Consider the following 23690-nt stretch of genomic DNA (forward strand, 5'->3'; position numbering starts at 1 on the left):
TGGGTAAGAGACTTCTCTGCCCGTAGCCCAGTACGGCTGTGCGGTCAGCCTCGCATACCCTCAACATGGTGCTTCGTGTTACAAACCTCTGTCCTGTCAGTCAGCTCCCAAATAATGACACAGAGGCTTCTTATTAATCATGAAAGCTCGCTCTATAGCTTAGGCCTGTTCCTAACTACCTCTTGTAACCCATTTATATTAATCTATGTTCTATCATGTGGCATTACCACTTTTCCATCTTAGACCTCCTGTTTCCTCTCCACATCTCCAAGCCTCTCCTGTGTGCCTAAGATTCCTCCTCCTACTTCCTCTCTCTCCCAGGAAGTCCTGCCTATACCTTCTGACTAGATATTGGCCATACATCTCGTCATTAAACCAGTCACAGCAACATATCACAGTGTACAATATCCCACAGCAGTCTTGGCCCCTGGTTTCCCCTTCTTAGAGACACCCTGAGGTGTCCTTCAGTTTGATCCTTTTTTACCAAGTCCGGTGGACACACCTTGTGCCTAGCCACTATCTGGTGAGTGTCAATAGGCTCTTAGTACCACTTCATATGCTCATGCCATGAAATCTCAGCACACTGTAACACATGAGGTTTAAAGAGCTTCCTCGTCTTCACCAAGTTAAGGTGCTTGCCACCAAGCCTGCCAATCTGGGTTTGATCCCCAGAATTCCCATGGATGGACAGCGCTGTCCTCTGACGTCCACATACAAATCGTGGCACATGTACCCTCCCACCTGACACATAAGCTCAGACCCAACCAACTCACATTCACATAAGCTGTGGGGCTGACACCCGGATCCAGGGACTAAGCGCTCCGACTCCCCAGTTCTGATCCCCGAATCAGTAACCTTCCCGACTCTGCTTAGTCATTTAATCGTGTCCTTTTCTCTCTCCCATCCCTTTCCACCCCCTCTCCTGGGGCAGCCATCTCTTTAAGCCAGCCACCCTGCACATTAAACCCCCGCCCGTGTGCGCTGTCGCTTCAAGGGCCACGTTATCAGCTCTCAGTTACATCCAGTATCCATTCTAGGTTCCATCAGCTGTAGCCATGCAGGGCCTGGCCACAAGAGCCATCCTGCCCGAGCTACTCGAACCTGTGCGGTGAACTCCGTCATTCAGTCCGCTCTATCATCCACCTTGATTCTTGCAACAAATACAATTTTTCTGACATTAGCCTACATCCAGAACAAACAGCTGGTTACCATCACATTGCTGATGTTGGCGACTCAGATAACACCCACCTCAGAGTCAATGCTGCCCTGGTGTCCCTTCCTCAGACCCTAACTGCCACATTGATGTCATTTCCCATTGGCCCCAGGATGAGTTTCGCTAACCATTGTTCCTTCCCGGCCCTTCACAGATCTGCCCCCTGGCTCTTTCTCTTAACCCCCTCTCCTCTCCATATTACTCAACATCTGGCTCAGGTATCATCCCCTCTTGCAAGTTTTCTACAACTTCGGGATCTTCCATGGGCTCCCTCTCCCCATCTCGGACTCACACTTCCTTGGCAAAGCTTCCCCACATGCCCTCCTCGTGGCGATGGGCCCTCCAGTCCTGCTCCTCTCTATGGAGGATCTGTAGTGCTACCTGGACAATCTCTAAGAGCAAGCCTCCGTCGGTTCAGCTCATCTTCAGGTCCTTCCGCTTAAAACTGTTCAAGTCTCTCATTCCTGTGCTCATTTGCTGCCTTTCATAGTTACCTTTGTCAGAGATGTCCAGTTCCCTCTTGCCTCCCCAGTTCTGTGGGCCCTTCCTCAGCCCCACCCCAACCTTCCAGCACACGAGGTGCTCACACAGGACACCATGGGCTCTATAACTCAATTGGAGCCTCACCCTGGGCCATCACCATGGCCCCACAAAGCCCCTCTTCCCTCTTGGTCATCAGCTGACTGAGGTCTCCCACAGGATTGCATCACTCTTTAATCTCACTACAGACTCAATCGCAGAATGAATTGTAAAGCAATGTTTCTCCTCCTAAACACCAACCACACTTCTCATGTACTTTATGCCTCAGGCTCTATCCTGCTGTCTTACACACTGTTCACAATTCTTTTCCCGCATATTCTTCTTTACTGTGTATCATAAATGCTTTCAAATGCATATTTATCAGCTGGGTGTGGTGGCACTGTAACCCTGGCACTCAGGAGGCGACAGATGGATGACCAGTTTGAAACCAGCCCAGACTTTAAAAAAAGCATATAAACAACCCTTTTAGAAAGCAAATACCTATTTTTTCAAGTGCCATTATAATGTCAGGGGACAGTAGAGATACCTATATCACAAATACATAATCATGTAATTTCCATCCTCTAGGGACATCAATATTATTAAAGACAGGTTGACAAATAACCGTAGCCAGGGGACTAAGAGTAAATAAATCCCCTAGGTGGGGTGTAGATCACTCACAACTATGCATTTCCAGATTAAGTTGGCTGGCCGTAATAGACAGGCCCTTCAACCAGACCTTAAGACTCCAGTGACAACTGGGTTGCAGAGGGGGACTGCTGGGAGGTGGGTGGCAACTGAAGGAAAGGGCGTATTTCCCCGCAGCCAACAGTATCAAACATGTTCTATACAAATGAACATTTGACAGATGCCATCTGAGCCCTTGCAGTTACCATACTTTACTACATAAACTGGCAACTTAGTTTTGCTATTTCTTCCCCAAAGACAATATTTATTATATTATATAATAAATGTTCTTGCAGAACTTTTTCCATAATGTGCTTTATTTAATGATATAAATTGTTCAAGGTTTCTTCCCACTTTCTCTTCTATCAGGTTCAGTGTATCTGGATTTATGTTGAGGTCTTTGATCCACTTGGATTTGAGTTTTGTGCAGGGTGATAGACATGGGTCTATCCGCAATCTTCTACATGTTGACATCCAGTTATGCAAGTACCATTCCCTTTTCCATTGTATCATTTTGGCTTCTTTGTCAAAAATCAGGTGTTCATAGGTGTGTGAGTTGATATCAGGATCTTCAATTCAATTCCATTAGTCCATCCACCTGTTCTTATACCAATACCAAGCTGTTTTCATTTCTATAGAGCTTGAAATCAGGGATGGTGATGCCTACAGAAGTTCCTTTATTTTACAGGATTGTTTTGACTATCCTGGGCTTTTTGTTTTTCCATATAAAGTTCAGTATTGTTCTTTCAAGGTCTGTGAGGAATTGTGCTGGGATTTTGATGGGTATTGCATTAAAGCTGTAGATTGCTTTTGGTAAGATTGCCATTTTTATTATGTTTATCCTATCTATCCAATAGCATGGGAGATCTTTCCATTTTCTGGTATCTTTTTCAATTTCTTTTTTTTAGAGATTTAAAGTTCTTGTCATACAGGTCTTCCACTTGTTTGGCTAGAGTTACTCCAAGATATTTTATATTTGTGGCTATTGTGAAAGGTGATGTTTCTCTGATTTCTTTCTCAGCCCATGTATCATTTGTATATAGGGGGCTACTGATATTTTTGAATTAATCTTCTATCCTGACACTTTACTGAATGTATTTATCAGTTGTAGGTAGAGTTTTTTTGTTGTTGTTGTTGTTTTTTGTTTGTTTGTTTTGCGGTGGGGGATCACTTGTGTAAACTATCATATCATCTGCAAATAGCAGTAGTTTGGCTTCCTCCTTTCCAGTTTGTAACCCCTTGATCTCCTTCTGTTGTTGCTATAGCTAGATCTTCGGGTAGTATATTGAAAATATATGGAGAGAGTGGACAGCCTAGCCTTGTTCCTGATTTTAGTGGAATCGCTTTGAGTTTCTCTCCATTTAATTTGATGTTGCTCGTTGGCTTGCTGTAAATTGCTTTTATTATGTTTAGATATGTTCCTTGTATCCCTGATCTCTCCAAGACCTTTATCATAAAGGGGTGTTGGATTTTTGTCAAAGGCTTTTTCAGTGTCTAATGAGATGATCATGAGGGTAATTTTCTTTTAGTTTGTTTGTATGGAAAACACACAGATCTTACGTATACAGCCCAATAATGGTTTTGATTTCATGGCTCTTTGCCACCAGACTTTCCCAGTCTGTGGCAATGCTTTCCTGAAAACAGAAATGTGTTTGTTATAGAGTTCTCTAGAGTCCACAGGTCAGTACTCTAGACCCCCAACACAACTTGTTTGCTTTCTACAGCCCTCACTGTGTGACTGTTGTCTTAACTAATTTCTCGTTCTTCTTCCCCCAAAGACGGAGGCCAGCTTATCAGTCCGCTCACACTGGTGTACCAGAAGGATGGCCTGCTCACCTCTGGAATTGTAATGTATCCTCACCTCTGAAATTGTAATGTGTTCTATTCCTCAGAATCCCTCCATTTCATGAAAAAGCAGAGTTCCCCTTTGCTGCAGCTTGTATTTATGAGCCGCATTTTGGCATGTTGGGGTTTTTTATTTTTTTCAGATTTGCAATTGTAATTGTTTCCTTGTTGGATTTTATGATAAAAAATTTACTAGGAAAACTTTCCATTATGTGAAAACAGAAAAGACAGGTAAGGAGTGATCATGTCTGTGTTGTCACTTATAAAGAAGAGTGGGCTTTAAAAATCTGCGACTGTCCCTCCCACCCAGGGGAAAAAACTGTCTGCAGCCCAAACTGTGCCTGTTTCTACAGTCATGACTTGGGTTGTCAGATATGAGCGTAGGTCTTTTGTCTGTTAGAGTTGATAATGAGATTCAGTTTACTGATCTTCGTTTGCTTGAGCAGATGGAGTTAGCCACAGTTCCTACCAGGCACCTTGCAAGTGTATTATTAATCCTCACCGATTCAACTTCATCAGCTAGAAATGTGACTTGCTCCTTATACAGGTGAAAGTACCAAGTGTCGCAGCAGTCACCAGAAAGTGAACCTGGGACATGATCCCAAGGACTATGCTTGTATCTACGACAGCACACAGTCCCAGGAAGTTTTAAACAGGGGAAGAGCACGTGTTTCCATGTGGTTGTAATCAGCGTCATAAATGTCAGGATGGGTGACAGCATTACCCTGAAATCTCAGGTCTAGTTGAAGCCGCCCCTAGGCCATTGCTAGCTTTGCCTGCTTCCCTGCCACAGGTCACCTTGAGGCCAGCGAGGCAATGACATTAGGATGAAAGATTTGGTTCCACCAAGCACAAGCCCCCTTGAGCCTCTGTGTTTACACTTCACTTATAATTCCCTCCCTGGAGTTCTCAACAGAAAACTGCCTCCCGTTTCCTACATTTAGTCTGCATTAGTGAACTTTTGAGGTTCTTATCTTCTTCACTGCCTTTGTTCTGATGAGGGATGGAGAATGATAGTGAGCTTGAGGAAAGTAACTTGCATCTCTCCCACACCCCCCCCCACCCAAGTCACAATCATATGAAGTCACAACTCTCAAATGCCTGTGTTAGTTACAATGAGGCTCAATCTGAAAAATGATGGCTACCTTTTCCCACAGCCTCACAACCATTGTAAAAATAACTCACATTCCTCTTGAAATCATTCACTTTGGTCTATTTATCAGCAACCGGTTGACCAATCGTATTATTGAACGCCCGCCATGTTGTAGCGCTGTATCAGGGACTGGAGACCAGGACCTAAAGTAAATGAAACAGCACTGTTCTACTTTGCACCACAGAAGTGCTTTTCAAAAATGTACATAGGAATGATTTTAAGCCACACAAGACAAATGCCCTTTGAAATGGGGAGAATTAACACACAAGCCATACAACTGTCTCATTTGCTCTGCCTTCTGCAAGTGATGGATATGGTTAAAAAGTGGCAAGGCATTCTAGATGTAAACCCAGGTAGTAGTAGTCCCTGAGCCTTGATTTGTCTGATGACTAAACTGGACTACATGTTGGCCAAAACTGACTGACTTTGTGTCTGTCTGTCTCACTGTGTTTGGTCTGCAGGATGGTATGATATACTCATTCCTCATCAAAGACTCAAAGTACCATGTGAAGAACTTTATTGAGGTTGATGGGCCAGTGGCACATTTGGTGTTTTCCCCTAGTTACAAAATGTTGCTGGTTCAAACAGACAAGGTACGTAAGACTGTGATGCAGCCTTCAAACATCGTCAGTGTGCGGTGGGATGTGTGTGATGATTCTCTTCTCATCAAACTCTATTGCAAATCGAAGGTACCCTGTGAACAAAGACTCCAGAAAAAAAAAAATAGATGTTGGATGTTGGTCGGGCAGTGGCGACACACGCCTTCAATCCCAGCACTTAGGAGGCAGAGTTAAACAAATTATTTTCTGAGTTATATAGTTAGAAAGACCCCCAATTAATGAAACAACTCCCCAAAAGTCAAGATTAGCAGATCTCTGTATTGTTAGGTAACAACATTGGACAAATTGAAAATAAATGAAAAACTAAAAATATCTGTTGAGAACAAGAAACTGTTTTAAAAAGTGACCTAATAGAAAAAGGAAATAGCCAAACAAAATTACTAAAACACACACACACTCATACATACACTCACACACACTCACACACATTCACAAATGCACACACACTCACGTCCACACACACGTTTACACATGTATACACACACACACACACACACACACACACACACACACACACCAAAGGAAACACTAAGTGAACGTACCTGGGGCTGGAGAGGTAGTTCATAGTTACGAGCACTGGCTGCTCTTCCAGAGAACTCTTATTTGATTCCCAGCACCCACAGAGACTACCAGGAGTCTGAGTTCATATGCAAAAGCAAAGAGCCTTTGTTGCAAGCTCAAGCTTGGGCTCTCTGTCCATTCCAACACAGCTGTTGAATCAGGGAGAGCCTCAAGCTCAGTTGAGGCAGTGTTTTTAAGGAGGAAAGGATGGGGGCATAGAGGAATTCTGGATTCAGATGGGGATCAAACTCCTGGTTGGGTAGGAGTGGGGTAACAGAAGTCTTGTCAGAGATTGGTACTGTCTTTGCTGCAAGGAAATTGGCAACTTCTGTACGAGTTAGGTAAGCTATCCTTAATGTTGGGGAGCATTTAGTATTTGTTTGTCTCAATTCTGATTGGTCCCCCACAGAGTAGAGTCTGCAGCTTTTCCTGGTTATTATAAGGGTGAGGCCAAGTTCCAATATTGTTAGTTTGCAGCCTGTCATGGCTGCACTGATGTTAAGTTAGGTCTCTTCAAAAGCAGCTCACAAACATCGTGTAACTCGGGTCCCAGGGCATTAGATCTCTCTTCCGACCTCTGTGAGTACTAGGCACCCATGTGGCACATAGACATATATACAGGCAAAACACGCATGCACATAAAATCAAAAACAAAGGTTAAAAAACTAAATGAACATACCTGACAAAAGACTTGACATGGAAGGTGGATGAAGGGATCAGTGCGAATGTTGCCTAGACAAGCAGAATGGAAGTCCAGAAGAAAAGAGATGTGAATTATACGGTGAAAAAAAAATACATGTGATCGAAGGGATGCAGACAGAGGTGATACTTCAGGAGACGCTAACATAGCTTTCCAGAGATAATCAGGGAGAGGAGTTCACAGATTTAAGAGACACAGTGAACCCCAAGGGGAACAAAATGACATCTACACTTACAATTCCCAAGATAAACCATTTGAAAAACAGAGACAAACCCCTTTAAAAATTAAATGAGTTAAGGAGGAAAATTCAACTACATTTTTGGACACTCTAAAACCAAGGGTGTACCAGCAGCAGGCTGTTACTAGAAAAAAAAAAAAAAAAAAAAAACTCTTAAAACAAACGTACTTCATGAGAACAAAGGGGAAAAGATCCGTTGGCGTTAGATGAATGAATTTCCTCATGGTGGAAATCAAACAGAAGGGAAAACCCCTTACTTTCAAATGATAGGATATAAAATATATAGAACGTATGAACATATAAAACACATATGTGTCTAACAATATAGCCACAAATACATATAATACATGATGGGATGACTAGAGAAGGCCAAGCAGGAGATTCCTCAGAGGCTTCTCCACATGTGTGATGGAATGAACAATGTATTTTTGGTGTAGCAGCCGATACAAACAGAACATTTCTTTCAGCCACTCACAGCTATGGTGGCTTCTCATTCTGAGTAAACGCCCCCGAACACCGAGCAAATGACCCTTCGCAACACAGATTCCATATCCCATCCCTGACCTCATCTCCCATGTTTGTCTCTTGCTGTATTTATTGATGTATTGAGCCATTCAGCCATTTAAATTAATAAGTAAGATTTCCATATTTTAAGCTCCTCAGAGGACCCTGTATAAGTCCATGATTTCCCATCACCTAGTCCCAAATAGTGTGCTGCGCACAGCGGCTATTAAACAAGCACGTGCTGATTAATGACACACAGTAATTGTGTTTTCTTTGTGTGGCTCCTTTCAGGGCACTGTTTATGTCTACACTTTCGGCACAGAGCCAACGCTAGATAAAGTCCTCGAAGCCTGTGATGGAAAAGTCCAGGCAATGGACTTCATCACACCTGGAACCAAACACTTCCTGGTAAGAGATGATCTACTGGACCCTGTAGGATCAAAGTTGTTGTATTTCAAGGTTCAAATTCCTATCCACACATACCTGAGTATCTTTAGATCAACTCTTTTTTTAAACCCACATCCAAAGGAAGAGATATTCTGAAAGGCTGATATGGAAGAAATTGGATTAATAATAACATTCCAAAAGTGCAAGATCTGTGACCAGATGGTTATCTGCTAAACATTTAAGGAAAAAAAAATAACAACTCTCCACAATACCATTTCAAAGTTATAAGCAGAAGGAACCCTTCTCCAAAGATTTCCCTTGACAGCTAAGCCAGAGAAAACACCACAAAAGAGTGAAATATAGGTGAGTATCTCTCCTGAGCACAGAGACAAACACCCTCCACTAAATACTAGCAACGCATAAAAACAACTGCGTGATTTATTTCAGGTATGCAATAGTGAAACACTGATCCACATCAAATAATCAATTAATGTAATCCGTCACATCACAACTAGTCATCATAGACAAAAGAGAAAACTTGTGTCATCATACCAGTCATCGAAGCAATCAACAGCATCTGTTGCCTACTTACAATAACAATATTTCAAAAATAAATAGAATAGAGCTGCTCACTATGGTAGGAATATCTACAAAACGCCGAATTCCTAATCAATATCACACTGGAAGTCTGAGCTTATACCCTTTTTAAAAAGAGTAAAAGGTATACAGACTGGAAAGAAATAAAACTACCTCTGTTCTCAGGTGACATGATTGCCACTATAAAAAAAAATTACAGACAAATGGCACACACCCCTAGTACTGAATACTCATAGCAAGGCTGCAGAAGAAACAGTTAACACAAAAAGAGATCAGTTGTTTTCATACATACCAAACAACGAGTAATTAAAATTTGAAATTAAAAACACAATACTGTTTATGTTAGTACCAGTAAAACAAACTAGGTATACATCTAACAAAAGATAGGTACACTCTATATGAGAAAAGCCACAAAACCCTAACAAAAGAACCAAAATGATCATCTTATTCTATGGAGACTTGTCACCCTGGCATGGATAAGAAGCTTTGGTTTTGTTAACATGACACTTCTTAAGTTGAGCTACATACTTAATGCTAGTCAAAATAACAAGACGTTATTTTGTAAAAAATTGATTGCTTGTAAATTTTACTTAGCAATGCCAAAAGAAATCAATAAACTAGTGAAGAGGCATTGGTGTTACACTGAGAAATAAATACTGATTCTAGAATAGTACATAATAAGGAATAGGAAAGTGCTGTCCCAAGCTAACCTCACATTAACCTTAAAGCATTCCTATTCTTCACTTGCCAGTCTGCTAACAATAGATCTGTGTCTTGAAGTTGTCTGGGCACTGTGCCCTCCTGGTGTGGTCACAGTCTTGCCCCCATGGTCTTGGGACCTTCTGTTGCCATGGTTATGGCTCTGCCTTTGTCACCAGCTTAGAAGCATGCTCCTGACATGTCTTCTTGACTGTAGGATCAAAGGAGGCCAATAATGGGCCGCCATTTAACTTCCCTAGTAATTTTGGCAGGCCAAATGCCTTTGGGCCACCACTTCCCCCTCCAGGATTAGGGGGTGCTTTTGGTGATGTTAGGCCTGTTATGCCTTCAGTTGGAAACAGTGGTTTGCCTGGCCTAGGACTGGAAGTTCCAGGTTTTGGAGGTGCACCAAATAACTTAAGTGGGCCATCAGGATTTGGGGGGGATCCCTCAGAATTTTGGAAATGGCCCTGGTAGTTTAAGTGCCCCCCCCTGGTTTTGGAAGTGGACCTCCTGGTCTTGGAAATGTTCCTGGACATTTGAGTGGGCCTCCAGCCTTTGGGCCTGGCCCTGGCCCAATACATATTGGGGGTCCCCCCGGCTTTGGAGCTAGCTCTGGAAAACCAGGACCTACAATAATTAAGGTGCAGAACATGCCCTTTACTGTATCTATTGATGAAATTTTAGATTTCTTTTATGGTTATCAGGTAATCCCGGGTTCCGTATGTTTAAAATACAATGAAAAAGGTATGCCTACAGGTGAAGCCATGGTGGCCTTTGAATCTCGGGACAAAGCCACAGCTGCAGTCATTGACTTAAATGACAGGCCTATAGGTTCAAGAAAGGTAAAGTTTTAGGGTAGTTGTTTACATCTGTCCTTTATAGGGTATAGCTTCATGTTGCTGTGATTAATGCATCCAGATTGTTTTCCTAGTATTTCCAGGTTAGAGCCTGTGGATTGTTTCAATTGCAGGTAGATGGGTTTCTATAACACAGAGCATTCGTTGGCTGTTTACAACTCACAGAATAAACATTGCAATTTGTTACAGTAAAGCTTTCTGGAGAGAACACAAAAATAATTTTGGCATACCAGTAGAAAACATTTCTAAAACTATGATCATATAAAACTTATCAAGGAAATTTAGATTGGCTTTCTTTTATACCACATGGGATGAATAAAATAGAAAAGTAGAGTTGGAGGAGGTTGCTCTTGCCAGTTGCTGACAATTAGAAGTTGGCTACTTTTGCAATTTGATTTAAAGTTGGACATATCTGCTTTGTTATAGGGTCAAAGCTTTGTCTAAAACATTCATTTTCTTTTTAAATTGAATAAAGTCTGTATATGGGAAAAAAGAAATATGCTCCTGACCAATCAAAAACTAACTCTTAATTTTTATCATTTGCCTCAAACCTCTACGGGAAGAGAGTTTTGGGATGAGGAGACTAGGGAGGTAATGGCTGGAGGGAGAACCTGGCAGAAATTAAGAGAAATGGAGAAGGATAGGAATGTAAGTAAAACAAGTATGTGAGGAAATGAAGAAGAAGGAGGAAGAGGAGGAGGAGAAGGAACATGGAGGAGTTAGAAGCAAAACAATAAAGAGTACATGAACAGAAAGAACGCGGTGTGAGAAGATTCTTTTCCATAGCCCTCCGAGTTAGATACTATGCTTATTGTGGTATCTCTTTTTTGAACCCTGAACAAAAGCTTTGTGGCTGGTACATAAAGTTTTTAATAATTTTTGAGAAAGGGTCTTGCTGAGTTGCCCAGGCTGGCCTTGAACCTACAATACTCCACTCCCCAGTTTTCTGGGACTATAGTTAAGTGCCAACACCATGCCTAACAAAAGTAATTGACATTTGAAAAAGTAGCAAAAGTAATTCAGGAAAAATATTATCATTTGTTCAACAAAGATGATGAAACAACTCATTTCTGCTTACACATTAACTCTATTGCACCCACCATAGTAGTTGTGTGTGTGTGCGCGCGCATGCACACACACACACTATAATTTTAAATATTTTGAACCCAGATGCAAATCTTACACTTTCCAAAAGAATCAAAATCACTGTAGACAAATGTAATGGCAAAATTATAAAACGATTAAAAAAATCTGGGTTACCTTGGGCTTGGTGGAAAAAGCTTTAGCTACAAGTACAGTCTGCAGAGGGAAAAATTGGGAGGTTGCCCTTGACCGGATGATCAGTGCTTTGAAAGACCTCCAGAGAAGAAAGCCCTAGGCACACCCTCTGCCAAGGGTTGGGAAAACACAGCTGACAAAGGACCAGGGTCTCAGATCTGCAGAGACCATTTGGGATTCAACAATGAGAGTGCATACTTGCACAGCCACATTGGAAGTCAATATGGCAGCTGCTCAGAAAATTGGAAATCAATCTACCTCAGGCCCCAGCTACACCACTCTTGGACATCCACCCAAAAGATACTCAATCATACCATACGACAATTGCTCAACTATGTTCAAAGCAGCATTATTCATAACAGCCAGAACCTGGGAACAGCCCAGGTGGCCCTCAACCTAAGAATGGATAAAGAAAATGTAGTACTTTTACACAATGGAGTACTCCTCAGCCACTGAAAACAAGGACACCAGGAAATTTGAAGGCAAATGGATGAAACTAAAAAAAAATATCCTGAGCTAGGTAACCCAGACCCAGAAAGACAAACATGGTATGTACTCATAAGTGGCTATTAGCTGTAAAATAAAAGATAATTATACTACATTCCACAGACCTGGAAAGGCTAAATAATAACAAAGAGGGCTCAAGGGGGAAATGCATGGCTCTCCCTGGGAAGGAGAAATAGAATAGATTTTCTGGGTGACTGGGGGCAGGTGGGGACATGAAGGATGAGGGGAGAGAATTGGAAAAAACAACTGGAAAGGGGAGCCATTTGGGTGTTCACTAGAAATTTAGTGCCAAGGAAACTCAGGAATCTACCAGGATGGCCCAGCTAAGACTCCTAGCAACAGGAGATATGTAGCCTGAACTGGCCGTCTCCTATAACCAGGCAAGACTTCCAGTGGAGGGATTGGGCACCAACCCAGCCACATAGTCTTCACCCTACAATCTGTCCTGGCTACAAGATATGCTAGGTTAATGGTGGCACAGAAATTGTGGAAATGACCAATTACAGTCTAGCCTAAAACCCGTGCCGCAGGAGTGAGCCCACTCCTGACCCGGAATCTGAAAACCTAGAGACCTAGGATAGAACCAAATATGACTAGCAAAAAAAGTTCATAAAATGATTCCTAATGATATTTTGCTAAACTCATAGATTGTTACCTAGTCCAATTGTCATCAGAGACTTCACCCAGCAACTGATGTGCAGATCCACTGCCAACCATTAGGTGGAGCTCTGGGAATACTGCTGAAGAGAGGGAGGAAGGCTTGTAGGAGCCAGAGGGGTCGTTGCAAGAAAACCCACAGAAACAACCAGCCTAGGCTCATAGGCTCACATAGGCGGAAACAGCTAGGGAGCCTGCATGGAACTGATCTAGGTCCTCTACATATATGTTACAGTTGTGTAGTGTGGTCTTCTTGGGGGACTCCTAACAGTGGGAGCGGGGACTGTCTCTGACTCTTTTGCAGGCTTTTGGGGGCCCTGTCGCCTTGCCCCACCTTAATATGAGGGGAGGGGCTTAGTCTCACTGAAACTTGATATGCCATGTTTAGGTCTGCTCTTTTCTGAATAGAAGCAGAGGGGGAGGGTAGCAGTGAGGGGCAGAGCAGGGTCAGGTGAGGGACGAGGAGGGGAAACTCAGGTCAGGATGTAAAATAAATAAAAGAAAGTCAACAACTTTGCTCAGAAATAGGCAAAAAGGGGAGTATGACTAGACTCCACACTCAAGAAGACATATGGATGCAAAGTAAGTGCATGCAAAGATGCTGGAAGCCTCATCCTTAGGATGTTGGGGCAATGAGATGCTGCCGCCTATTAGAATGTCTAAAGCCTGCAATGCCGACAGTGACAGAAGGTTGCCGCGGAGCAGCTGAAGAGCTCCTTCATTGTGCGCTCAATTTGGAAGATGGTTTGTCTGTTTCTTTCAGCACTAGACAGGTGCCCTGGTGGTTATACTCCGTAGTACTTACCCAAAGTAATGCCATCCAAAAAATGAGCTACATGAGAATGTTTACAGCAGCAGTGTTCATAGTGGCCCAGACTTGGGAAACAGCGGAGGTGCCCATCAGCCAGCGGATGGGGAGACTGTGGGAGCAGTCACACGATATGCCGTTGCTCAGTAATAAAAAGAAATAAAGCTGTCAAGCCGCCAAAAGACTTGGGCGGACAAGTCACAAAAGTACAGTGCTAAGTGAAAGAGGCCAGCATGGGAAAGCCTTCGTGTTGTACGAATGTAACAGGATGTTCTGGAAAAGGCAAAGCCGTGGAGACAACAAAAACTATCAGCAGTTGGTAGGTGTGTGGGGAGAGAGGCACGAACAGACTTTTTTTTTTTAAGGCAGAGGAACTGTCCTTTGTATATACAGTGCTGGTGAATGCTTGTCATCACGCACTCATCAAAACTCTCGCAGCGAGCGACACAAACATTGAAGGAGCCCTGATGTGAACTATAGACCCTGGCCAGTAACTAGCAGCGTGGACACCTAAGCTGCAGCCCATGGTGCATTCTGATGCAAGCTGTTCACAACAGAGTACTGTAGGTTGGCAGCGATGGGGGCAGAGGGGAGGACATCTAACTTGCTGCTCCAAACGTCCATGGTCCTAAAAGTGATGTAAAAGTAAAAGGCTTATAAAAGGACAATATATAATTTCCTGTTTCTAGGCTTAATCATTAATTATCATTACGCAATGGTCCCAGTGAGTTTCCAGGGGATTTTTATTTGAAGTGTGATTGTAGGGGAAATGTTTATTTTACTTCATTTTCATGTTTATGTGTGTGGGTGTCTTACCTGCATATATGATTGTGCACACATATGTGTCTGGTGCTTGCAAAGGCCAAGAGATGACATTAGATCCCTAGGAGTTGGAGTTGGAGTTAGAGGATTGTAAACTGCCAGGTGGGTGCTGATGACCAAGCCTCGGTCCTCAGGAGAAGCAGTCCGTTCTCTTAACCACTAAGCCAGATTTTCGCCTGCTTGGTGCCACAAGCTGCTGGGCAGGTGGCTAACACTGTGATGAGCAAATGCACGGTGAAGAAATGGGAAGGGGAAGCAAACCAGTCCATGTGTTGTGGAAAGAACAACAAAAGTGGTGAGGGACAGGATGATGTAGGTGGCCTGCTTGCCCCCTGGGACCATGGTGACATCTGGGCCCAGGCTGCAGCTGAGGGCCGTGTCTGGATCCATGGCCCTATGCCAACCAGGGTCCGTATTATTATCTGTGGCTCCTGTTACCACAGGGAGCCATAGGAACCATGGGTGTTGAAATCCAAGGGCCGTGCTAAGCCAGCATCTCCCTTCCCTGGCCCTGCAAGAGCTGGCCCTGCCCCTCAGGAGAGAGCGGACCCCACACTGGAGAAGGCCTCACCCCTCACCGTGGGCATGGGAGAGCTGGCCCCAGTGCCCAGGTGTAGAAGAGCTGGCTTCACCCCTCACCTGAGGGGAGGGGTCCCAGTCCTCCCCCCCCCCCAGACTGGTCAAATCAGCTACCACCCAGACCCACACCCGGAGCTTCGAGTTGGCCCACCTCGATCAACATCTACGTAACCTGTGATCTGCTTGAGTGTGTGAAGGGACAAGTCCTGTAGGGCCTTAGCCAAAGGGTCCCCCCAACTTGGGGCACCGGCAGAATAATTGTGAGGAGTTTTGGTAAGAGAACAGTATCGATGGTGTATAAGAAGCCAGAGGCCTTGAACCGCACTAAGAACCCATCACGATGAACATTTGCAAGTAAAGCTGAATGGGCAAAGGGTTATGTTGTATGAAACAGCCCCCAGTGCCGTTAAGACAAGCGAGCAGGCGTTGGAGAGGCAGGGACGGTAGTGGAGTGAAGGGGGCTTTGTTGTTGTTTGTTTGGTTTGGTGGTTTGGTTTTAATTAATATTTTTTAAAGTTTTATTTTGGGGGGATGCTATAGGGTGAGGGGACTATAGATTCTATAGATATGAAGAGACTGAAAAATGAGCAGGATTGGGGTGCATGATGTGAAATTCTTAAAGAATCAATAAAAATTTAAGGGATGATTTGTTTTATGTCTTACATTTTTATTATTTTTATGTAGTGTGTGTGTGTGTGTGTGTGTGTGTGTGTGTGTGTGTACAGGCATGCCCTCTCACAATGAGGGTTCAGAGAACAATTTGTGGAAGTTGGAGTTGGTTCTCTCCGTCTACCACGGAGATCAAATCCAAGTCAATCAGGCTTCGTAGCAAGTGTCTTTACCCACTGAATGTATCTCTACTAGGTAATCCTGGCTGGTGGGGAAATCATTATATAGACCAAGCTGGCCTCAAACTCTCAGAGATCCACCTCCTTTTGCCTCACAAGTGCTGAAGATAATTGTTTTAAGAACACAAAAGGAGCCCAAGTATAACAGTTTGTGTCTGTTATTCTAGCCTGTGGGAAGGAGGCAGGTAGATGTAAGTGGAGTTTTTCATTCCACCAGCCCACTCCCAAATAACCACAGAGAGGCCCAATATTAATTGTTAACGCTTGGCCAATAGCTTAGGCTTGTTTTCAGCTAGCTCTTTTAAGTTAAACTGCCCCATTCATATTAATCTATGTGCTGCCCTGAGGCTTGTTTACCTCATCTACGCACTTCCCATCCACTTGCCCTGCATCTCATGGCTCCTCCTCCTGACCCCGAGACTCCGCCCCTCTTCTCCACAGTGTTCTCTTAGTTTGGCTGGTCCACCTAACCTTATCCTGTCTAGCTATTGGCCAGTCAGCTTCCTTATTAAACAAATCACAGTGACATATATTCACGCAGTGTGAAGGAATATTTTACAGGGCGATTGGGAGTTCAAGCCCAGCCTGGGTTATATATGAAACCTTGTTTCAGAGAGACTGAGAAAGGGTGGAAGCGGGGGGAGGGGGGGAGGATAAAAAAGGGTAATAGAAAATAAGAATTGAGGTTGAATTTATAAATAATTAATAACCTATACAAACAGAGACGCTTTACCTGACCCCCCCCCCAGGTTAACATACTAGATAATTAGCACGTGCTCGCACAGCAGAGTCTAACAGTCCATTCACGGTTGCCTTTCTTTCTCTTGCAGACGCTCACTAATACAGGGGAAATCTCTATTTTGTGGATAGAGGATTGCACGTGTGTCGGCAGGGTTTTGCTGGGAACTCAAGTAAGTGTACCTGATAAAATCAGTGTTTAAAATACTGATTCTAACTCCACTCACATTTCTATTTCACATCCCAGCGGTCTGTGGAAGTCCTTGATACTACGTTGTTTCACCCACAGAGAGTTAGAGTTTAAGAAGCCCTGATTTAATCATACCCACCTTGCACAGTGTGAACCTCAAATCACAGTATCAGAGAAGGGAACCGTCCCGTAGGAGAAGGATGAAGACCCTCGCTGAAGGTCTTGAAGAGTGTCTTCTAAGGGACTACTTCCTGTGAAATCAACATAAGCACAGCCCTGACAAGGGGTCGCATTCATTCCACCAAGCCTTAGAAATGATGGGAGGGGATTTCTCAGGTTTTTATAGAAGGAAGACACCTAGATGTTAGCTGTCATTCACTCATGACACATTCCTCAACATGCCATCACTTCTGCACAATTCACAGTACATTTTGCGTAAAAATATTGTAAAAAAAATATGTAAAGACCTAATTGTTTCCATTACATCTTAGAAAGCAAGGTAATTCCAGTCCTTCGCTCCTACAAAATTTAAAATGTCAATTTTAAAAGCTACCAATCAATTACATAAGACATGATACTAAGTATCATGCCATATACTGTTACAAGTTGCAAAAAAAATAAAAAAATAAAAAAAATTGCCTCCCTGCCTCTCTTCCCAGAAATGTAGCAATAAAAAGTCTTGACTTATAAAGCCATGAAATATAAAACACTGCATAATCTGTGTGGCAAAGGCTTGTATATATCAGTTTCTATGAGAACTTCTAGAACTAAAGAGACTTCCACATCCATCTCTGCAGACAAGAAGGAAATTTATGACAGTCCCCTCCACCCCACCCAGGAGGCTGCAAACCAGGATTCACCTTGCTCCTCTTGGACAAGGCAGAATACAGCCACTCTCAGAAGGCCTTAGCCAGCCTCCACTGAGCTCCAAGCCGGGCCTGCTACATGGCTGTAGGCCAGCCTCTGCTTGGGAGCCATGGGTTTTTCTTTATGGTAGATCCCACGGCACTACAGAGAAATGATCATTGGACAGGCCCAGTGATGCTGAAGCCAAACACTCTGCTTCTGCTGCAGCTGTTTCCCTGTGAACACTTCAGGCTGTGATTCTCAAGGAGCCCAGCCCAGCACCGCCATGTCACCTGTGAGAGACACGAGTCCCCTGGCTATTGATTGCTATTTAGAGCAGCTCACTATAGCTCTAGAATATAGGAGATTTTCAGTTGGTAATTTGAGGAGCATCTCTCTCTCTCTCTCTCTCTCTCTCTCTCTCTCTCTCTCTCTCTCTCTCTCTCACACACACACACAGGCCTAAGGACCAGGATCTCCAGCACCTATGGAAGTGCTGGCCACCTGTGCTCCCAGTGTGTGGGAGGCAGAAGCAGGCCTTGGTGGAGCAAGCTTGCTGGCTGGACAAGCTGGGTCAGCAAGCCTTGGGTTCAAGCAAGAGACCCTGCCTCGGCATATAAGGTGCAGAGCAATCAAGGAAGATAGCTGGTGATCATCCTTGGCCTATAATTGCACACATTTACACATACATGTGGACACTCACACACGCAAGCACACTGCACTCACAAACTCCTGCAAAAGCAAACAAATAAACAAAAACAAAATCCAAAAACCCAAACACCTAGAAGAATGCCCTGTTCTGAGAGTCAGGGCCTTGAGTGCTCCCCTGGACACTGTCACCGGCCCAGTCTTACTTGTCATTGTCCTCACAACAGCAGACAAATCTCTATCTGGCTTGCCCGCTTGTTTTCTTTCTCGGGCCCCAATAAAAATGTCCTTGGGTTTCTGCCTGAGTCTGATTCTGCATTCTTTCATATATGAGACTTAGAATCGTAAGCAGACGCCATGTTTCCCAGTGACATGAGGGACCCCATGTTTCCCTGTGACACTACAGCTGAGTTTTCATGCATGCCTCTTTAGAAAATTCTATCGTTCTAGTTTTAGTATAAAATACCACATAGATACTCCTGTGCTTGCTTATGCAATTGGTCCAATTCAGGAATGTTGACTTTCTGAAAAGAAATATGTACCATAACAAGCTTGTAGGCTTTTCAGAAATTCTAAGCATCTGAGGTGGGGTGGGGGGGTTGGGCCGAGGATGAAATAGTGGGCCTGGAGCATGCTAAACGCAAGCTCGACAGCCCTAAACTACATGCCCAGCCCAGTCTCATTCTCTGAGGTTTATCTTAAACAGGCAACCACTCTAGCATGCTGCCCTTCCTCCTCATCAGCCGTCGTGGGGACAGCCGAAGGCTACCTGTACTTCCTGGACATCCATAATGTGGAGTCCCCTCAGGTGATTAACAGGGTCTTCCTCTCCGAGTCACCGGTGAAGATCTTGATGTAAGTTTCTCCTCCTCGGGCCACACTATCATCCGGCCTATTGATAAAGGGTTCCAGAGAAGCAGGCTTGGTTTTTCGGTTTTACACATTTCATTTATTTTGAACATTAACTCGGTTCGGCATTCAAAAAGTACAAATGAGCATAGAGTAGAAAGTCTCACACACACACAACTCCCTCCCGGAAGCAGCCGATTACCTATTCCCACTGTCGATTTCCAAATACATTTTTATCCATAAATAAACAAAAGACCAGTATTTATCTTCACTTAATAATAATGAGAGAGGCTGGAGTGTGTGTGTGTTCTTGGGTGTGGCTGGAGTGTGTGTGTGTGTTCTTGTGTGAGGCTGGAGTATGTGTGTGTTCTTGTGTGAGGCTGGAGTGTGAGTGTTCTTGTGTGAGGCTGGAGTGTGTATGTTCTTGTGTGAGGCTGGAATGTGTGCTCTTGTGTGAGGCTGGAGTGTATGTGTGTTCTTGTGTGAGGCTGGAGTGTGTGTGTGTTCTTGTGTGAGGCTGAAGTGTGTGGGTATTCTTGTGTGAGGCTGGAGTATGTGTGTGTTCTTGTGTGAGGCTGAAGTGTGTGTGTGTTCTTGTGCGAGGCTGGAGTGTGTGTGTATTCTTGTGTGAGGCTAGAGTATGTGTGTGTTCTTGTGTGAAGTTGGAGTGTGTGTTCTTGTGTGAGGCTGGAGTGTGTGTGTGTGTTCTTGTGTGAGGCTGGAGTGTATGTGTGTTCTTGTGTGAGGCTGAAGTGTGTGTGTATTCTTGTGTGAGGCTGGAGTATGTGTGTGTTCTTGTGTGAGGCTGGAGTGTGTGTGTGCTCTTGTATGAGGCTGGAGTGTGTGTTCTTGTATGAGGCTGGAGTGTGTGTTCTTGTATGAGGCTGGAGTGTGTGTTCTTGTGTGAGGCTGAAGTGTGTATGTGTTCTTGTGTGAGGCTGGAGTGTGTGTGTGTTCTTGTGTGAGGCTGAAGTGTGTGTGTGTTCTTGTGTGAGGCTGGAGTGTGTGTGTGTTCTTGTGTGAGGTGAATGAATGTGTGAAAGGCATTTCCTCAGATGCCAGCTGCCTCATTTTTGTGGGCATGGATCCTCTCAGTGGGCCTGGAACTCACTGATTGGGCTAGGCTAGGTGGGTTGGCCAGTAAGGGCCAGAGATCTTGTCTCCACCTCTACAGCCCTGAGATCTGGTACAGAGGCCACTGTGGCTTTTTTTGGGCAGGTTCTGGGTCTCGAACTGTGGTCCTCTCATGCTTGAGGGGCAAATACTTTATCAACTGAGCTATCTCCCAGTCCCACTGGAGAATGTTCAACATCCACATTCTGTATGGTGGTGACATGGAACTCTATTATACACACTTCATCATTTTTCTCAAACAGTGGTATAATGATGGAAATTTAAATTATTTCAAATCCTTTGAAGTAATATTCTCAAAGATATTTCTACTAGTTACTGTAAAATAAGCAATAAGTTTTGTGATAACATTTTCATACTTTGTTTCTTCTTTAATTTCTTTCTTTAAAGACATAAAGTTCTTGTCATACAAGCCTTTCACTTATTTGGTTAGAGTTATCCCAAGATATTTCATGTTGTCTGTGAATATTATGAATGGTGATGTTTCTCTGATTTCTTTCTCAGCTCTTTTATCATCTATATATAGGAGGGCTACTGATTTTTTTTTTAATTAATCTTATATCCTGACACATTACTGAAGGTGTTTATCAGCTGTAGGAGTTCCCTAGTAGAGTTTTCCAGGTCAGTTATGTAAACTATCATGTCATCTGCAAATAGTGACAGTTTGACTTCTTCCTTTCCAATATGTATCCCCTTGATCTCCTTTTGTTGTCTTGTTTCTCTAGCTAGAACTTCAAGTGCAATACTGAAGAGATATGGAGAGAGTAGACAGCCTTCTCTTGTTCCTGATTTTAGAAGAATCACATTGGGTTTCTCTCCATTTACTTTGTTGTTGGCTGTTGGCTTGCTGTATATTTGGGTATGCTCCTTGCATCCCTGATCTCTCCAAAACCTTTATCATGAAGGGTTGTTAGATCTTATCAAAGGCCTTTTCAACATCTAGTGAGATTTTTTTTTCAGTTAGTTTATATGGTGAATTATGTTGACAGATTTTTGTATGTTGAACCATCCCTGCACCTCTGGGATGAAACATATTTGATAAAGGTGGATGCTTTTTCTGATGTGTTCTTGGATTCAGTTTGCCAGTATTTTATTGAGTATTTTTGCATCAATGTTCATGAGAAAGATTGGTCTTTCTTAGTTGTGTGTTTGTGTGGTTTGGGTGAGTTCGCTCCTTTTTGTTCTAGAGGTTTCAGGTGTGCTGTGAATTCTCTAATGTGACTGTTCTCCGGTTTTTATGTCGGCACTCGGTGCTACGAACCGTGTATTGTGTGTTTGTTTTCATTGAATTCTGGGATGTCTTTAATTTCATTATTTCTTCCTTGACCCAGAGTTGGTGCAATTGAGCATTGTTAAGTTTCCATGAGTGTGTTAGCTCTCCGCAGTTTGTGCTGTTGTTGAATTCTAACATTAAATCATGATGATGTGATAAGATACAGATGGTTGTTCTCCTTTCCCAGTTGGGGGCGGGGCCAAGGCTCCCATGGTGGCAAATGTGTTTCTGGGTGGTTTGGGGCTTCCCCCTGGTCTCTGGGGTTTTAGTGGGTGGGATGAGGCATGCAACATGCCCCAGTTAAGGGCCTCCATGCAGCATGCCACATTTTCTTTATCCATTCACCCACTGATGGACATCTAGACTGTTTCCAATTTCTGGCTATTATGAATAGAGCAGCAATGAACATGGATGTCGCTGTGGTCGGATGATGTGTCCTTTGTGCATATGCCCAAGAGCCAAGAGTGGTATAGCTGGACATTGAGGTGGATCCATTCCCAGCTCCCTAAGGAACCACCGCACCGATTTCCATAGTGGCTGTAAAGTTTACACTCCCACCAGCAATGAATGAGGGTTCTCCTTACTGTACATCTTCACCAGCATGAGTTGTCTTTTGTTTGGTTATTGGTTGGCTTTATTTTTACAGGAGAGGGATGGGGTGAGAAATGGTTTATTTCATCTTAAAGATTAGAGTCTATCATGAAGGGAAGTCAGAGCAGGAATCTGGCACCAGGAGCTGAAGCAGAGGCGGAGGAGAAATGCTACTTACCAGCTTGCTCAGCCAGCTTTCTTATTCAGCCTTGAACCTTGTGCCCAGCGCTAACAGCACCCAAAGTGGGTTTGAGCCTCCCACACAAGCCATTATTCAAGAAAATCCCCCCACAGACTTACTTACAGGACAGTCTGATGCTGTCATTTTCTCAGTTGAAGCTCTCTCTTCCCAGATGACCCTGGCTTGCCTCAAGTTGACCAAACAAAAATCCAACCAGCAGAGTTCCTTCCAGGACTAGGGATGAGGGCTGCTTCTAGGAAGCAAAGAGGACTCAAAGACAAGTGCATCACCAAACCTCTCAAAAGGTGGAACCCTGGAGCGTGCTGCACAGCTTGTAGGATGCTCAACAGGGTGAAGAGTGTCCTTTGCCAGTCTGAGCTCTTCCAGGCAGCGTGACTGGGCACTGTGTCTTCTAGGCAACTCAGCTGCTCTATTTCCTTTAGGCTGCTGGGGCTGGGCTGAGCCTCCTGTGGGTCAGTCTCTCAGCAGGACTCACTACTCTATGTGCTTTGGAAGGGAGGGACAAGTAAACCTGATCAGTTTCTGGGACTTCCTGAAGCTGTTTTGAGTTGCTTACTGCCTGAGGCTAACAAATTTTGCTGCAATATAGAAAGTTTCACCCTCCCTTAGAGCACCCTGTTTCACCTTCCTGGAAACATCCAGTCTAAAATATGGTGTTATTTCACACACTCAAACACCCCCTTGCACACCCAGGGTGTTTAGAGGGTTCCCTTCCAGGTGGAAGATGTTAATCTCTAGGGAAGATGCTACACAAGACTATGTCATATATTATTTCAACTTTTAGGTTTTTGAGAAACCTCTGTACTTATTCCCATAGCAGCTACACAAGTTTAGAGCTCCGCCCCCCAACAAATAAGGGTTCCTCTTTCCCTGTGTCTTTACTTGCCTTTGTTGTTGTTTGTTTTCTTGATGCTGGCCATCCATACCAACTGGGAAGAGGTAGAGTCTCAGAGAAGTCTTCACTGCATTTCCCTGATACCCAAGAACATGGAAAACTTCGTCAAACATGTATTTGAAAATGACTGTTCGTATCCAGGGATCTTTCATGTTTTTATGTGAATTTTAAGATGATTTTTTCTAGTTCTATGGAGAAAATCACAGATTTTGATGAGGATTGTGTCATAGCTGAAGACCACGTTG

General features: G+C 43.7%; 1 protein-coding gene across 1 annotated transcript in view; it reads left to right on the forward strand.

Annotated features, from left to right (window-relative positions):
• Cfap43 (cilia and flagella associated protein 43) overlaps positions 1-23690 on the forward strand; it is an 84711-nt gene that overhangs the window by 17176 nt on the left and 43845 nt on the right. The window contains exons 6-11 of the mRNA XM_051199725.1: positions 1-3; positions 4198-4265; positions 5879-6010; positions 8332-8448; positions 16913-16993; positions 19211-19359. The exon at positions 1-3 is cut by the window's left edge and continues 157 nt beyond it. Of these exons, the coding sequence (XP_051055682.1) occupies positions 1-3; positions 4198-4265; positions 5879-6010; positions 8332-8448; positions 16913-16993; positions 19211-19359 (550 nt within the window). The remainder of the gene's footprint in view (positions 4-4197; positions 4266-5878; positions 6011-8331; positions 8449-16912; positions 16994-19210; positions 19360-23690) is intronic.

Source organism: Phodopus roborovskii, unplaced genomic scaffold (assembly GCF_943737965.1).
Source record: "Phodopus roborovskii unplaced genomic scaffold, PHOROB, whole genome shotgun sequence".
In the NCBI taxonomy this organism is placed as follows: domain Eukaryota; kingdom Metazoa; phylum Chordata; class Mammalia; order Rodentia; family Cricetidae; genus Phodopus; species Phodopus roborovskii.